The sequence below is a fragment of the Hyla sarda genome, chromosome 8, assembly GCF_029499605.1.
Source record: "Hyla sarda isolate aHylSar1 chromosome 8, aHylSar1.hap1, whole genome shotgun sequence".
NCBI classification, from domain to species: domain Eukaryota; kingdom Metazoa; phylum Chordata; class Amphibia; order Anura; family Hylidae; genus Hyla; species Hyla sarda.
Genome location: NC_079196.1, coordinates 186586226 through 186604640, shown reverse-complemented (window position 1 = coordinate 186604640; position 18415 = coordinate 186586226). Strand labels below are relative to the sequence as shown.

Genomic DNA, 18415 nt, shown 5'->3' with positions numbered 1-18415 from the left:
CAATAATAGTGGGAGGGGGATAAGTCACCTCCCAGCTAGAAACAAGGGATCCAGGGGATTGTTGCTGTAGGGAAAGCACAAACAGGAAATAGCCAGTTTACAAACAAGAAAGCAGAGTTATGGGGACACACATGGCTATTTACCACCAGCACAAGCACGGATCCTTGGTAGGCATGTTCATTACTGGCTGGCAGATAATAAGTAAAGTCATCTTAGGTTAGATAACCCCCCTTTTAATGTGTCAAAATGGTAGATTATGCCATGAAAAATATTTTGTGCATAGGGTTAATATCTGCATCAGTTTCACAATGGAATGAGGAACAAACTAGGAACTCTTCCCCCAGCTGTAATGCCTCAGGGTTAGACACCTCCCCATCACGTATGGATAGGTAAAGGATTATCTATGGACTCTTGAACACACCTGTCTATAACATTTCACAGTAATGACTGTACACCACAGTGTATAAATAACGTTTAATTTACAATAACATTCAGTGAACAGACAACACTTAAAGCTGGAGGCCGGCATCTCTGCTCATCTGTCCCTGTAATAACTTGAGGCTCTTCTTCAGTCTCTCATTCTCTTCCTCTAAATCAAGAACTTTTTGCTGAAGATCCTGAACCACCTGAAATAAACGCAAAGCCAGGAACAGATCATAAATAGTGGGCATGAATAAAGGTAACTGATTTCAAATACATTTCTGGCTTTATAATTAATAGGTGAAAGCCTGACTAACATACTAAAGAGGGTTTCCATCAAAATTGATAGCCTGTTTAAGAGAACACCCTGGCAATCAGCTTTCTCGGTTGCTCTTCATTGGGGGGGGGGGACACCTATACTGATGGGTATATGCTCTTGCCACTAGGCGGCACTGACACTAGGAAAAAAAAAAAGTAATCGCCACCTGCCCACTGGAAGTGAGGTAGTCAGTATTAACTAGTATCAGTAGGAGGCAAGACACAGGTCTGGGAGCTCCCCAGATCTGGTCTATTTTATTTTCTACTACTGTATGTCTAGTTAGGTATTTTTCTTAGGTTGAGTGACAGAAGAAACCCCTTATTGCCAACAGCCAGCACCTGGAGGTTGTACCCTTGGTCCGGGTCCCCCACTGCCCCTGCTCGCCTTACTATGGCAGCCTGGAATGTAGTGGTAGTATTCCCCTACTACTGGAGCAGTTTCTGTGGTCTGGGCAGTGAGGGGTTAACACTCGCTATTTTATTCATGCAGCTTCAGCTGTATCTCCTGTCTTCAACAACTAAGGTGGGGGTTATGAGGGAGCTACTTTAACATTCCCCCAGCCAGGAGCTGCCAGTACTTTCTGGAGCGTCGGAGCCACCTGCATGCGGTCAGAACTGCTACAGACCCGGCTGCTCTCCCCGCGCTTCTATTATGCAAGGCAGGAGCCACCACCACCTCATCGGGTCTGCTGTGCATAGCCGGCGCGTGTTCAGAGGGTTATGGTGGCACTTCGCCCTTCTCCCCCTGTCCCTGCGTGTGAACGGGAAGTCAGGCTCCTCTCCAGGTCCGCGTGCTGCCAGGTCATTCATACATCCGGCAGCTTACCTGCGGCTGTGACATTACTTGGAGCTTTTCCCAGCACCGCTCCTCCCTCACTGCAGGGGGGTCAGCAGCGCTCGTTAGAGTGGCTCCATTAGCAGCTCCCGAAGTGGTAGCCCGGCAGGAGCTCTTCTTGTCCCCTGGCTCAGAGCCGTGCAGCGGTTTAGCAGGTGCTTCTACAGCGCACTGCTTCATCCCATTGCCGAACCAGGGACTCCTAAGTGTCCTGCATATGCTGTGGGCGTCATAGCCCATGTCACTAAGGGGTTCATGCATGTTTAGTTCAATATAAAAAAAAAAAAAAAAAAAAAAGCATCTGCAAGCCGCCGTGGCAGGTCTTTGCCAGGGATTTCACAATCCCTTGGAAGATTCTGAGGATACCGTCAGTGAGTGTTCTTCTCTACCGGTGGGTGCCCCATACCATGTCTGTCCTCTACCACCTGTCACTCATCACATGCTGATGTATCTGCAACTAGAGTTCTGGTACCCCACTGCAGTATGAGATGTCCGAAGGAGTGACAGACAGTGGTCTGCGTGGTTTTCTCCACTGCCTGTCACTCGTCACACGGCTCATGCATCTGCGGCTGGAGTTCCGGTTCCCCAGTATGTGCGAAGTGTGGAGTGAATCAGCGTGTCCTATGGACCCTATACAGGGTGACAGTGATACAATGCACGGCTTTAGCCTCCCCCCGCTCTCCCAGGGTGGCAGGGAAACTATGGCTTCTAGACCTCCCCTCCCCTCCCACATGCGCCAGAGGGGCACAATAGTCATCCCTTTTTGCCAGCGCCTGGAAGTGTACTTGTTCAGCCAGACTTCCCACAGTTTCCGCCACAGTCGGTCTCACATGCCACGGGCATGGTCAGGTTCCGTACCTCACTGCTGGTGTGAGAAATCTGGATGAGGGTCCCTGCAGTAACACGGGACTGATTCCAGTCAGCCAGCCTTTCGTCTGCCGAGTCTCCTACACTGCAAGGTCGCTGTTAGATTGGCCACACTCCAGTACCCCACTTTCTGTGGGAGGGTTTGAAGGAGTGATCGCGTGCGTTCAGGCATCCTACCCCATGTTGCTCACTTGCCCTGTACAATGCACCACATACTGGTTCGCAGGATTCTCTACCTTACCCGGTCCCCCTCTACATGCCCACTACTCTCATGGCTGACTGCTGGTGACCCACTTTCAGTGTGTGGTTCAGGATGAGAGACCCGGTATAGCCATATAGCCAGACTGTGTCTGCATGGTTCCACCAGGTGACCTCCCCGTGACTGCAGCCCGTTGACTCCCTTTCCATGTGAAGTTCCACACCGTATGTCTGTGGCTTCATTGGACCTGTGTACCTGTAAGTCAGACTGTCTGCATGTTTCCTTTCCCACATACATCCTTTATCTCTCGTGTCTGTAACAGTAGTCCTGGTGTTTAACACCATTAGGAGATGGGGTGTGGGTGTTTCCTGCAGTTTCCATGGCCTTTCACAGCAGAAGAGTGCCACATTGGTCTGCTAGGGGCTTGGTTGTGACATACCATTGGGTGCTGAGCCTTTCTTCCATAATGCCGGATTTCTGGATGTCTGCGGTTTCTTTCGTGTCTGCAGTCTTGGTACCCCACTACTGTCGTGAGGTAACCATGTCTGTGTCCCTATATATGCTACGGTCCCTCTGCACGTGTAGAGCCCACTTTTCCTTCTGTAGGTGGATGTGGCTCAGGCCTTCTTTGCTTCCACAGGTCTGTGGCGGTTGAACACCTCTGTTCTGACATGGGGCCTGATGGGGCGACAGTCAGGTATCAGGTGCCTTCAGGTATCTTTCTGGGTTCCTTTTGCAGGGTGGCTCAGGCACCTGCTCTGTTGCCTTAGACACGACCATGAAGGCTCCTGTTAGGGTGTCCCTTTCTACGCAGTTGGTTGCTGTGTACACACTTTTTACTTGCATTCGTAGTCATGACTTTGTATCCTTGCCCAGCACTAGTGTCCAGGATTCTGATCTCTCTGGGGACACACATTGGCTCCTCCGTACCTCAATATGTTGTTGCAGAGTTCCTGGGGGCTATGTCCACCTAGTACTTTGTTCTGTTACCGTAGGGCGGCATTTCCTGCTCCTACAGTGCCTGGTGCACTTTGACAATACCCTTTCCTTGGGGTACGGGCATCAGGGAGTTTGACATGGTCAGTGCCTGAGTTTCATCTCGACCACCCATTGTTTTTTTTCCCCTCCGCTAAGGGGACTATTTCGCTGGGCGCTTTCTACTGCCAATATGGAGTCATCTTTTTTTCCCCACGATATAGGTGGGGTATTTGGCTGGGCTTTTTTTTTTTTTTTTTGCTGGAGCATTCAGACGAGTCTTGCGCTGTCTTTGCTTCTGTGCTTGCTGCCCACTATCTTGGCCTGGCTCTCTTCCTGTTTCGTGGTTATCTGCTGCTGCTTATTCAGCCTCGGCGCTCTCCTCTGTTGGCGTTTATGCAATCATGTATGGCTCTGTGACAGCCGGTCTAGCCACAGTCTGTTGTTTAGGTCCTGCCATTGCTCTCCTCCTCCCCCCTTGGCACAATATACCTGGAGGGGTGTGTTTATCCTTCCCCCTTTGTGGTGTCAGTGCAGCACAACTGACACTGTCAATGTTCTGGCGTAACCTTCCTCTGCCCAGAACCTGGGAGTCCCAATTAGGTTCCCTTTTGTTCCCATCCTGCCAGGATGTTACTTTGGAGTGCTCTGGTCTGCTCGGCCTCTGGGATCCAGGACCAGATAGTTTCCTTGTCTCTGACACTGTCCTAGGATGCTGCGGAGTGCCTTATTTTCTAGGTCAGTCCTACTGATTCTTTGGGACTTACACATGCCTGAGGCCTCAATCATCACTAACGATCCTGCCCAGACTTCTTTGCGATCTCTTGTGGGGCGGTTTCTGTATCGCACTTTTTGTTATCGACACAAGTTTGTCACCCAGAGTGTTTCGCAGGCGTTGGGTTTACTTACCCTTCAGGTGTAAGTCTTCCAGGGGTCTCAGGAGCCCCCAATTCCCTTGTCGGCCGCTCCGGTGTTCTAGGATGCTCCTTTTCAGGGTCTTCCACTCCTTTCTCAGCCGTTTATTCTTCCATGTACATCTTCCAGGTAACTCAAGAACCTTTAGTTCCCATGTCTGTCACTCCGGCATTCTTGGATGCCCCCTTTGCAGGGCATTCTACTTTTTTTTGGCAGTTATTACATTCTGTCTCCTCCTTCGAGGTCCATGTCCTCCCGAGATGGAGGACGGTCTGGTCATCAGGATTACACCAGTTGAGCTGATTTCGCCTCCCGGGTGCTCGCGGCAGGTCTCTGGGACAAGGGTTTTGGGTCTGCAGATGTTCAGGTAATTGATCTTAAGCACCCGGCCTCTCTAGAGCTGGTTTCCGTCTTTTTCTGGTCTCCACCTTCTGTGCTCGCCTTCTGCTCAGGGGTATGCTGCTCTCCCTGGTGTTTTTCCACTATGTTCTCTTGAGTCAGATGACACTGAATGGGGTTCTCTTGTTATGCCCCTTTTCCATTTTTTTTTTCCAGCCTGCTAATGCTCTGTCTGGTTCTGTGTTTTTTTTTTTTGGAGTTGATGGTTACGGCCCATCTGGCTTCCTTGTCTCCCTATCTGGACCGTAGGTTAGAGTCTCTGAAATGGTCAGTCCCTTCCTTTGGCATCCCAGTCCATCTTCATGGATAGAGGATCTTCCAGGAGCTCAAATCTCGTTCGCAGACCTTACGGATGAGTGGGTTTGGTCTCTGGCCAGATTCCCTTTCTCTGGTGGTTGTTTTTCCCATCCTAGGGGACTGCTTTGGTATGTATCATCAGTATAGGTGTTTCTCTCTCCTCCCCCGCCGCCCCCCCCCCCCCCCCCCCCCCCCCCAAATGAAGAGCAACCCGGAAAAGGAGATTTTTGCTGTGAACAGGGCTCTGTTCATTGTGTAGTAATATAGGGAGGGGAGATTTATCAAAACCTTGTCAGAGAAAATTTGCCCATAGCAACCAATCAGCTTGCTTTCATTTTTAAAGAGACCTCTGCAAAATGAAAGAAGGAATCAAACTGGTTGATGTGGGCAATTTTTCCCCTGCACAGGTTTTGATACATTTCCTTCACAGTCTCTAAGGTTGAAAAGGAAAAAAAAAAAAGTTCAACCTAAAACCCTACAGTTTTGTTCCAGAGGAAGGAAGGCAAAAGCAAAAGCCATGAGGCTGGTGCCAATTGCCCCATGACTGGCCCCCAAATGGAATCAGAATAAATCCCTGTTCTATTCCCATAAATCTAGTATTAATAACCTCTCTTTGTATAAAGTGACTATTCCTAGTCACTGCAGCTCAAATCCCATTTACCTTAACAGGAACTGAGCCCACGGCTTCCAGACATCTGTATTGTAGATCTGTCTGTGGTTGCCCTGCAAGACAGCTGATGGGTGGGGGTGCCGGGTGTCAGCACCCTGCCCATTAGATATTCCTGTCCTATCCTTAGAATAGCACAACCATTTGTTGAACAACCCCTTTAAAAAGTTCAGGTCAGCCTAAAGAGACTGGGAGAATTTATAAAGTATGTAGGTGAACGATTTTTCTACACTTTTAATATGTGTGATGGCATTATGTATTTTCCCCCCAATTTAATAAATGGTCACATGGAATGCGATAAATATAAAATTTTTATGACAATATTGAACACTTCTTTGTATGGTTCCTCCTCTGCGACTTTTTACAAATGCTGTACAGTGTTAGTTTCATAAGCTGGGTCTGGGCTGGTATAGATTTACAACAAATCCCACCTTTCAGGTGCTCCCGTGGGCTGGAAAAGGTGGATACAGTCCTAGGAGAGAGAGAGTCTCCTAGGACTGTATCCACCTTTTCCAGGTGGATACAGGTATCCACCTTTATGCAGGAAAAGTCATCAACTGCCGAGCCGAGAAGTTCGTGACAAGTTGAATTTACTGTAAGTTCGCTCATCTCTAAAATTCATGACTACTGCAAAAAGTTAAAAAGGGGTACTCCAGCCCTAATAGATCTTATCCCCTATCCAATTGGCGAAGCGTGACAACCACTGGGCCTGAGTATCGTGATGTCACAACTCTGCCCAGTGTGACGTCACACCCCTCCCCCTCAATGCAAGTCTATGGGAGGGGGCGTGACGGCCGTTACGCCCCTTCCCATAGGCTTGCATTGAGGGGGAGGGGCGGAGTCGTGACGTCACTATAATCCAGCCCCGTGGTCGTCACACTAAGCCTCCAGCGCTGTGGAGGGCTCACAAAGGTGGGTGCGGAATGACAGATTGCTGCGGTTTCCAGCGGCGGGACCCCCTCGATCCTACATCGTACATTAGGGCCAGAGTACCCCTTTAAGTAGACCATGGCATAGCTGCTCCATTTTAGAAAGAGCTTCTAAAAGCAAAAGTTGCAATAAATCTCTGAACATCAACTGAGACAAATCAACTCCACAAAAACAGGGTAAAATCAAATGATACATTTTCCTAATATACTTTAGTGCCAGTGGTACTTAACCCCTTAAGGACTCAGGGTTTTTCCGTTTTTGCACTTTCGTTTTTTCCTCCTTACCTTTTAAAAATCATAACCCTTTCAATTTTCCACCTAAAAATCCATATTATGGCTTATTTTTTGCGTCATCAATTCTACTTTGCAGTGACATTAGTCATTTTACAGAAAACAACTCAACTTCAGCAGCTGATAATTATTGAAAGGATTAAGATTTTTTAATAGAAGTAATTTACAAATCTGTTTAACTTTCTGGAGCCAGTTGATATATATAAAAAAAGAAAAAAATTTTTTTACCTGGAATACCCCCTTAAGGACTCAGCCCATTTTGGCCTTAAGGACTCAGACAATTAAATTTTTACGTTTTCATTTTTTCCTCCTCGCCTTCTAAAAATCATAACTTTTATATTTTCATCCACAGACTAGTATGAGGGCTTGTTTTTTGCGCGACCAGTTGTCCTTTGTAATGACATAATTCATTAAATCATAAAATGTATGGCGCAACCAAAAAACGCTATTTTTGTGGGGAAATTAAAAAGAAAAACGCAATTTTGCTAATTTTGGAAGGTTTCGTTTTCACGCCGTACAATTTACGGTAAAAATGACGTGTTCTTTATTCTGAGGGTCAATACGATTAAAATGATACCCATTATTACATACTTTTCTATTATTGTTGTGCTTAAAAAAAAAATCACACTTTTTAACCAAATTAGTACGTTTATAAACCCTTTATTTTGATGACCTCCAAGTTTTTTATTTTTCCATATAAGCGGCGGTATGAGGCCTCATTTTTTGCGCCATGATGTGTACTTTTTTTTTGATACCACATTTGCATATAAAAAAACTTAATACATTTTTTTATAATTTTTTTTAAATAAAATGTATTAAAAAAGTAGTAATTTTGGACTATTTTTTACGTTCACGCCGTTCACCGTACGGGATCATTAACATTTTATTTAATAGTTCAGACATTTACGCACGCGACAATACCAAATATGTCTTAAATAAATTTTTTATGCTTTTTGGGCGTAAAATAGGAAAAAACGGACGTTTTACTTTTTTATTGGGGGAGGGGATTTTTCACTTTTTTTTTACTTTTACATTTTTTTTTTTACACTTGAATAGTCCCCATAGGGGACTATTCATAGCAATACCATGATTGCTAATACTGATCTGTTCTATGTATAGGACATAGAACAGATCAGTGTTATCGGTCATCTCCTGCTCTGGTCTGCTCGATCACAGACCAGAGCAGGAGACGCCGGGAGCCGCACGGAGGAAGGAGAGGGGACCTCCGTGCGGCGCTCTGAATGATCGAATCCCCGCAGCAGCGCTGCGGGCGATCCGATCATTCATTCATTGAAATTGCGCACTGCCGCAGATGCCGGGATCTGTATTGATCCCGGCACCTGAGGGGTTAATGGCGGACGCCCGCGAGATTGCGGGCGTCGGCCATTGCCGGCGGGTCCCTGGCTGCAATCAGCAGCCAGGATCAGCCGCACATGACACGGGCATCGCACCGATGCCCGCGGTTATGCACAGGACGTAAATGTACGTCCTGGTGCGTTAAGTACCACCGCACCAGGACGTACATTTACGTCCTGCGTCCTTAATGGGTTAAGGACTCAGGGTTTTTCCACTTTCGTTTTTTCCTCCTTACCTTTTAAAAATCATAACCCTTTCAATTTTCCACCTAAAAATCCTTATTATGGCTAATTTTTTGCATCACCAATTCAACTTTGCAGGGACAATGGTCATTTTACCCAAAAATTCACGACAAAACGGGAAAAAAAAAAAAATCATTGTGCGACAAAATCGAAGAAAAAAAACGCCATTTTGTAACTTATGGGGGCTTCCGTTTCTACGCAGTGCATATTTCGGTAAAAATTACACCTTATTATTCTGTAGGTCCATACGGTTAAAATGATCCCCTACTTATATAGGTTTGATTTTGTCGGACTTCTGGAAAAATCATAACTACACGCAGGAAAATTTATACGTTTAAAAATGTCCTCTTCTGACCCCTTTAACTTTTTTATAGGGCGGTATGAGGGCTCATTTTTTGCGCCGTGATCTGAAGTTTTTATCGGTACAATTTTTGTTTTGATCGGACTTTTTGATCACTTTTTATTCATTTTTTAATAAAACATATGTTTATTTTTATTTACACTTATTTTTTTTATGGGAAAAGGGGGGTGATTCAAACTTATTAGGGAAGGGGTTAAATTACCTTTATTAACACTTTTTTTTAACTTTTTTTTTTTTTTTCACACACTGATCTCCTATGCTGATCACTGGCGTGTATTAACACGCCTGTGATCAGCGTTATCGGCACTTGACTGCTCCTGCCTGGATCTCAGGCACGGAGCAGTCATTCGTCGATCGGACACCGAGGAGGAAGGTAAGGGCCCTCCCGGTGTCCTGTAAGCTGTTCGGGACGCCGCGATTTCACAGCGGCGGTCCCGAACAGCCTGACTGACTAGCCGGGATACTTTCACTTTAGAAGCGACGGTCAAAGCTTCTAAAGGGTTAGTAACCGCGATCGGCGATGTGTGGTATTAGCCGCGGGTCCCAGCCGTTGAGGAGCGCTGGAACCGACGCGATGTGAAGCGGGGTCGCAGCGCGACCTCACTTCATATCGCGGGAGCTGGCGCAGGACGTAAATATACCTTCTGCATCGTTAAATTGTTAATACTTCTACTGAAGGTAAGAGCACTGCATTTCTACAGAATAGAGCAATATTTCCCAACCAGTGCGCCTCCAGCTGTTGCAAAACTACAATTCCCAGTATGCCCGGACAGCCGTTGGCTGTCCGGGCATGCTGGGAGTTGTTTTGCAACAGCTGGAGGCACAATTGTTGGGAAACACTGGAATAGAGGAAAGCTTATTAGGAAGTCAGTCACCTTAGATCCAGGATACTTACGTTCTCTCTCTCCTGGAAGAGCTCACTTTTCAGCATTACATCAGCAGATGGACGCCGTGAACAGTCAGCGCTGGTTAATAGGCTGACATATTTACTCTGCACTGGCCAATGGGCTTCAAACAATTCAGGGATGATGCCACTGCTGAGAGACCTTAGGACGTCATTTCTTTCCATCTCTGTCCCAAATGGATGGAAGAGCTCCAATAATATAACTCCAACACTGTACATATCAGACTGGAAAACACAAGCGCAATGGATTTCATTACCAAGAACCTCACATGGTGCTCAATGAACAATGGGAGTAAGAACTAAAACGCTGTGCCAAAAAAAAAAAAAAAAAAAATTGGCACATTTTTTGTGTATTTTACACACTTTTTTTTTTTACATTTTCACCTTGCTTGACAAAGGGGTAGGAATTCTGTATATAAGGGGTGCAGTCTAAGTGCCCACAAATGCACCTAAAAGCTAAGAACTTATAGAAAATGAAAACTAAAATTAGACTGAAAATATAGTCCAGATTCTTAAGACAGCCTGCACCACTTGGAGAGGGGACATCGATATCAGAGCAACGGGGGAACGTAGGACGGTGAGTTTAAAGTTTGTTTTGTTAAAGTGTTAAAAAAAAAAAAAAAGGCACCGGAGTACTTCTTTAAAAGCTGGAAGTTGGTTGCTATGAACAACTGCATCTCTCTCTCTACACAGGTTTTGATAAATATCCCCCCATGGTGCATTTGTAGGATATCTAAGCTAAGAATCACACTTTTTCATTGCACCATCATTTGCGTCCCATGACAGGGTGACTAGAAATGGACAGTTTAGTCATCCCAGTATATCTAGAGAAGGATATTGAGACTATTAAAAGGGGTATTCCACTGAAAAATAAATTTTTTTCATATCAAATGGTTCCAGAAAGTTACAGATTTGTAAATTACTTCTATTAAAAAAAAATAATCCTACCAGTACTTATCAGCTGCTGAAGTTGAGTTGTTCTTTTCAGTCTGACCACTGTGCTCTCTGCTGACACCTCTGTCCATGTCAGGAACTATCCAGAGCAGGATAGGTATGCTATGGGAATTTGCTCCTACTCTGGACAATTCCTGACATGGACAGAGGTGTCAGCAGAGAGCACTTTAGTCAGAGAGAAAAGAACAATTCAACTTTAGCAGCTGATAATGTACTGGTAGGATTAAGAATATTATTTTTTTTTTAAATAGAAGTATTTTACAAATCTGTTTAACTTTCTGGAGCCAGTTAATGGTTTTTCACTAAAATACCCCTTTAAGTATTTTATTGGTAACCCCCTAGAGTGAAAAGATAACAGGGAGAAAGGATGTTGAACAGACAGAGCAATTAATGGGGAGAAAGGGTAGTGAGAGGGAAACCCACTGCAGAATCTGCACAGGAAGGGTGGAGAGTGTCAGCTTTAGTACAGTAGAGAAGAAACCATCATGGGTTGTAGAATCTGAAATCAGTCTAGTGATATAGCTGTACTACTGGAAGAGAGACATCCAAATGAGAAAAGTTTGATCTAGGAGCAGGTTGTAAATTGAATGTTGGGGGGGGGGGGGGGGGGGGTACTTATTCCTGTGCTGCATAATGTCAGTCATCCATTAGGATAATGTATTAGTTATAATGGTAAAGTTATTTCTTCTCTCCTCACAATAGTAAATAATATCCTTCCCCCTCTCCCCTCCTGCAAAATGAATTTAGTGTAATATAAAAGCTATACCCGTACATAATGTATATTTACCTCATGCTGGCCAGTGATTCAGCAGCCAGTGCCGCAAGAAATACCATACAACACACAGGCCAGAGGTTCCCCACCCCAGGTTTAAATTCCACAAGTTTAATTACTGAAGGGATCTCATACAGAAGATTGGGGTGCTATATAAATCTCTGTACCTTAAAATCATAGTGTGATCCTTGTAACTGTTCCTGTGCAGCATACATGCAGGTGCCCACTCCTGACGTGTGTGCAGAATCTGCATTTAGAAGGAAGCATAGTGTATCATTATATTACAGTGGTCCCCGAAATCTGATCATTTCAACATAGGATGGCCTCTCTGAAGCCATCGTAAGTTCAAGGCAGCATGAACATACGATGCTTCTGTGTGTCGGGGCCATCGTAAAAACGGCTATCCAGCAGCGCTGACTGCTTCAGCTGCCGCCCGATAGCCGTTTAATGTGCCCCGCTCAATGATACTTACATGTCCCTGCCGATCTGGCCCATCAGTTCACCGCTTCTCTGCTGCGGCTGCCCTGCCATCACATCGCCGCTCATGCTGCCCCGTCATCCAATAAGGGCAGCATGATGACAGCGATGTAGAACGGCGGCAGCGTAGGGATACGGCAGCAGAGGAGCGGCAAACGGACAGGCCGGAGCGGAGGGGACACGTGAGTATGATTGAGCATCCATAGTACGAATCACTCAACATACGATGGCTTCAAGAAACGATGATTTACCTGGAACCAATTACCGTCGTATGCTGAGGGACCACAGCTAAGGTGTAGGTTATAATCAGGAATATTTATAGGATATAGGATTTACATGCAGCTTGGCAGAGTTATTGACATTGCTACCACACTACTAAGAGCTATCATGACATTTGTTCTTTGACCCAAAATTTACAGGCCTTTTCTTTATTCAGCAGATAAGGTCATGCAGCAGTTAGTCAACAGCTGTTTTGCGCCATTCTTCCTCAAGGCCTCTAAAAAGCACTGAATAGCGCAAAACGGCCGTCACCTAACTGCTGCATGTAAGGACTATCTGATGAATGAGGAAAGTGCCTTTAAATTTGGTTAAGTGTCACAACCTTTTTCTTTGAACTTATATTATCTGCAATTTAGTCACCTACCATTGGTCCCATCCTTCTTTAACCAAGGATCCGAGTGCTGTATGATATCTCTACATGCAAGTCCAAAGTCCCCAATACGAACATGAAGATCTGATCCTTGTAAGAAAATATTTCTTGGCTATACAGAACACAGAGGTTTATGTCAGGTACAGTGTACATTATGAACAGTAAATTCAGATGATACTAAGGCAACTTTCCCATTGCCAAAATGCATATTATGGCCGCAATACCAGGATCTCCTGCACATCTAAACTTAGGTCCCCAAAGAATCCTACAATGACTGCAGAAGTCTGGTTATTGTGGCTATAAAACAGATGCTAAAACATACACACACACACACACACACACACACACACATATTTTAAAGGGGTACTCCGCCCCTAAACATCTTATCCCCTATCCAAAGGATAGGGGATAAGAGGTCAGATCGCCGGGGTCCCGCTGCTGGGGACCCCCTGGATCTACCATGCACCACCCACCTGTTGCGGCTTCCGGAACCGCTGGAGGTCCTCAGGCTGAGTCCATCTGGACCACGGGGACGAAAGATCGTGACGTCACGACTCAGCCCCCATGTGACGTCACACCCTGCCCCTCAATGCAAGTCTATGGGAGGGGGCATGACAGCTGGGTGCTGCATGGTAGATCCCGGGGGTCCCGAGCAGCGAGACCCCGGCGATCTGACATCTTATCCCCTATCCTTTGGATAAGGGATAAGATGTCTAGGGGCGGAGTACCCCTATAACATATATATGTATGTGTGTATGTATAGTAAATGTCAATGACATTTAGGGTCTTCATACACCGTGCTTGCAATGCATGTCAGAGATGCATGTCGGCATTTCCTGACATATGCCACTGCATAGATAAAGACTGCCATAGGCTATAATGTAAAAGATGGGTATTGCAGATTTTTAACTGGTCCTCTGTATGGAATAATGGCCTCCATCTGGTGAATACGTCACATAGGCACCACAAGCATATCATAACTATTACTAAGAGTCTTCAGGATATGAAAAGGTAATGCATTTTCATATACCACTGACCCCCTTACACACATCCCTGGATCTGAAGGACTCTACGCAACAATATATTTTTTAATAAAAAATGTGAACGCCCTTACGGCTAACTCCAATATACTATACCTTCAAATCTCGATGGAGAACACCCATAGAATGGATGTATTGTACACCTTGCAAGAGCTGATAAAAAATACCCATAGCACTTCGGACATCCACAAAGTCAAAGCATCCTGAAAACAGACAGGACAAAGAATTGTTAAAGATAAGAATTCTTAACAAACTGGAGTTTACCAGAACATGAGAAAATATTTTCTTCTAAATATATTTCCTGTCTCCTAGCATGACGCCAACATATCATTATCTTTCAGACACCAATACATTGGCCTCAAACTAGATTAACAATACCAATGACTAAAGTATTTACAGGAATGTACAGTGATCCCTCAACTTACAATGGCCTCAACATACAATAGTTTCAACATACAATGTTTTTTTTCTGGACCATTGTAACTTGAAACCAGACTCAACATACAATGCTACGGACAGTCCAGATCTGTGAGACATGTCACAACTGGAGGAACTGACCAATCAGAATGGGCATTTTACTGGTAAATCACCTGTATAACTGAGGTGCAAGCACTGACTGGCTGTCTGGTAGCGCCCTCTACAGTACAGAGAGGAACTACAAGTTCTGTACTACTCCTTACCTGTGCCAGGGGTAGCTGCTCCTTTGGACACCAAGTAAGGGTGGCTCCATTTGGGACAGTGTGTACTGTATAGGACCCTAAAGAAGCTCCATTGTTTCCCAATCAGGGTGCCTTCAGCTGTTGCAAAACTACAACTCCCAGCATGCCCGGACAGCCAACGGCTGTCCGGGCATGCTGGGAGTTGTAGTTTTGCAATAGCTGGAGGCACCCTGGTTGGGAAACACTGACATAGACAGTGATTACAGCTCCCAGCAGATCTTTCTTACTTTTATATATAAGGATTTGCTTTATCTATATTAGTTATCTACTTATTTTTCTTTAATCCTCACTTTTTCCTATTTTCGATGACATTTTGGTGGCTTCAGAACCAATTACCAGGTTTCCATAGAGTTATGGTCTCAACATACAATGGTTGTCCTGGAACCAATTAATATTGTAACTTGAGGGACCACTGTATTGTAAGCAGGGGGATGCCCCGATAACACTGTATAACTTACTGGCAGAATCTCTCCCTTTTCTGTAGTGCTCATTTCTCTCTTCAATCCAGTCCCACAAGGACCGTTCACAGAGATTCATCTGTATGTGTAACATCAAGTGATACTGAATCTGTGGAAACACAAAACCTTTATAAAAGTGCTTGTACTGAATAGATCACAAAAATACAGGAAGAACTGCTGTAGATGTACCATGGACATCCCCTATAACAGCAGTCTGGCCGTGTAGGCTGGATCTCGCCCTATAACAGCAGTCTGGCCGTGTAGGCTGGATCTCGCCCTATAACAGCAGTCTGGCCGTGTAGGCTGGATCTCCCCTATAATAGCAGTCTGGCCATGTAGGCTGATCTCCCCTATAATAGCAGTTTGGCCGTGTAGGCTGGATCTCCCCTATAACAGCAGTCTGGCCGTGTAGGCTGGATCTCGCCCTATAACAGCAGTCTGGCCGTGTAGGCTGGATATCCCCCTATAACAGCAGTCTGGCCGTGTAAGCTGGATCTCGCATATAACAGCAGTCTGGCCGTGCAGGCTGGATCTCGCCCTATAACTGCAATCTGGCCGTGTAGGCTGGATCTTACCCTATAACAGCAGTCTGGCCGTGTAGGCTGGATCTCCCCTATAACAGCAGTCTGGCCATGTAGGCTGGATCTCCCCTATAATAGCAGTCTGGCTGTTAAATCTGGAGGCCCCCCAATAACAGCAGTCTAACTGTATAATCTGGCCGTGTAGGCTGGATCTTACCCTATAATAGCAGTCTGGCCGTGTAGGCTGGATCTTACCCTATAACAGCAGTCTGGCCGTGTAGGCTGGATCTCCCCTATAACAGCAGTCTGGCCATGTAGGCTGGATCTCCCCTATAATAGCAGTCTGGCTGTTAAATCTGGAGGCCCCCCAATAACAGCAGTCTAACTGTATAATCTGGCCGTGTAGGCTGGATCTTACCCTATAATAGCAGTCTGGCCGTGTAGGCTGGATCTTACCCTATAACAGCAGTCTGGCCGTGTAGGCTGGATCTCCCCTATAACAGCAGTCTGGCCATGTAGGCTGGATCTCCCCTATAATAGCAGTCTGGCTGTTAAATCTGGAGGCCCCCCAATAACAGCAGTCTAACTGTATAATCTGGACCTTTTTCTGGATCTCTATCTACAACAGCAGTCTGGAAGCCCTCAATAACTGACTGTATAATCAGGACCTCTAGCTATAAGAGCTGTCTGACTGTGTAGTCTGCACATCTACCTATAACAGCAGTATGGCTGGTACAGTCTGGATCTCCCCGCAGTCTGGTTGTGTAACCTGGATTGCTCCATATAACAGCAGTCTGAATTTCCCTCCAGAACCGCAGTCTGGCTGTGTACTATTGGCTAAAAGAATTACTACTCCTAACAGGATGTGGTTGATAAACTCTAAACTAATAACAGACTTGGATTAAATTGGTTTTCCAAATTTGCTTTTACTATTGCAGAAGGACTTTGATGCCCGGAACCGGCACCAATGGCTCCTGCGTGTGTAAAATAAAGCACTGGCACCCTACCTGTAATGGTACTGCACTCTGAAAATACTTATGACAAAATTAATTTTATATTGCAACACACACTAATATTGTACCTCAAAGTGTTTGTGTAAGCAGAGTTCTTTCTGGGGGCATTCTTCATCACACGATGAATCACTCCCATCATCCATATCATCTTCAGAATTAAATGGACACCTGTCCCTGGGACACAGTTCCTGTGACGTGTCATTTTTATTGCAGACACTGGAGCAGGATCGCACATTAGCATTGGAGTCTTTGTTTCTACATTGGTTAACATCAGACATGCTGAAGTTTTTGATCTTGTTTTTAATGTAATACTTGTCTTTATCCACAGAAGCCATGTTAACACTCTGTGAGCCTGAGTTACCCAACTGTATTCCATCTGTTGAGTCCGCAAACACAATAGATCCTCCACTGCTCTCTACACTCTGTACTCCCTTATTATTCCTGCAATAATAAAAATACATGGTTCAATACTATGCAATCCATGTAGCACGAAAACATTGTAATGTGTAAAAATGTAAGCTGTACCCACTCTTAAGTAAATAAATCAAGTAATCCAATATTCAGTGCTGAACCATTTAAATGGGAAATGTCAATTCAAACACATTCATTCCATTTGAACATATTTGTATATCACTTCATTAACAAAAAAGTTTTACCCAATATGTGTCTCGCTTCCATGCAATCTGCTGTCCACGGTCTGTTGTCAAGGGAAATCTGTCTCTAGTGCCAGCTAGATCAGGTCAAATTACAGGAAATGGGGGCAGGGTTTGCCATGTGTATCTGTAAACTGAGCCATTGCCCCTTTAGAAGTCAATTCCCATATCACACTGCGCTCAACTAACCACTGGCCGCAGTGATGTCCCACCTCGCCTGGTAATTGGCACAGCAGCAGTATAATGTAGCAGGCCTGGACCTGGCCTTTCTTCTGGTGCCCAATATATCACATTGCCACCCAGCCAATCAACGGTCGATGCGGGACACTGCTGTGGCAGTGTGAGGTGTTGGGCCACAGAGGCAGTAAGAAGACGGGCCGGATATTGGCAGCACCAGGGGAGCAGCTGGAGGTAAGTTAATTTTTTTTATATTGTGGCAGCCCGGGCATATAGAGATCATAAAAGAATATTCGCTGGAGGACCCCTTTAAAAGAAACTTAGAATGATGAAAGCAAAAAAACAAGCCTATAATAAGGGTATGTTAACACAGGGAAAACATAGTTTTTGGTTTGTTTTTTCCATTAAATAAATAAAATAAAAAAAATCGCAGCTTTTTCCACATCAAAAAACACAGTGTCACTTTAAAGGAATTCAGATTGCAGTACAGGGTAATAGAGGGTAATGCAGATTCCAACGGTGTTTACCTTTTAAGTTGGTGGCTGTATTTTTAATTTTACTTAACTCTGGAGCAGTGTCACAGTTTCAAGAAACGTGAACACCATTGAAATGAGCGTTACCCGCACTATTGCCCTGTACAAGCAGCTTAGTGCGGATGACGCTGCTGTCAGATTCCCTTTTAATTTCAATGAAATATGGTGAACAATGCAAAAAAAAAATATAAAAAAAAAGTGACAGGTTCCATCTTTCCACGTGGTCACGTGCCGCAAATGGAAGTTCATTAACTTTGTGGCTCCCGAGGTATGAGGCGCGCTCAGCAGGTGAGCTATAAGTAACTAGGACCCACGGCTAATGCCACGGCTAATGACATCGGGTTGATGTCTGGCATTAACCCTTTAGACGCGGCGATCAAACTTGATTTCACCGTCTAAAACGAAAATAAACTTTGCCGGACGCGAGGTTGATCCCTACCTGCCTCCTCGCTGTCCGATCGCCAAATGACTGTT

The 18415-nt window shown here is 45.1% G+C and overlaps 1 protein-coding gene across 1 annotated transcript in view; it reads right to left on the bottom strand.

Moving 5' to 3' along the window:
* Window positions 1-431: 431 nt before the first annotated feature.
* Window positions 432-18415, bottom strand: part of EIF2AK1 (eukaryotic translation initiation factor 2 alpha kinase 1) — a 43439-nt gene continuing 25455 nt past the window's right edge. Inside the window, exons 9-15 of the mRNA XM_056536034.1 lie at window positions 16647-17019; window positions 15045-15153; window positions 13964-14070; window positions 12822-12939; window positions 11869-11948; window positions 9967-10200; window positions 432-626 (exon numbers count right to left, since the gene is read on the bottom strand). Coding sequence (XP_056392009.1) covers window positions 510-626; window positions 9967-10200; window positions 11869-11948; window positions 12822-12939; window positions 13964-14070; window positions 15045-15153; window positions 16647-17019 — 1138 coding nt within the window. The 3' untranslated portion in view covers window positions 432-509. The remainder of the gene's footprint in view (window positions 627-9966; window positions 10201-11868; window positions 11949-12821; window positions 12940-13963; window positions 14071-15044; window positions 15154-16646; window positions 17020-18415) is intronic.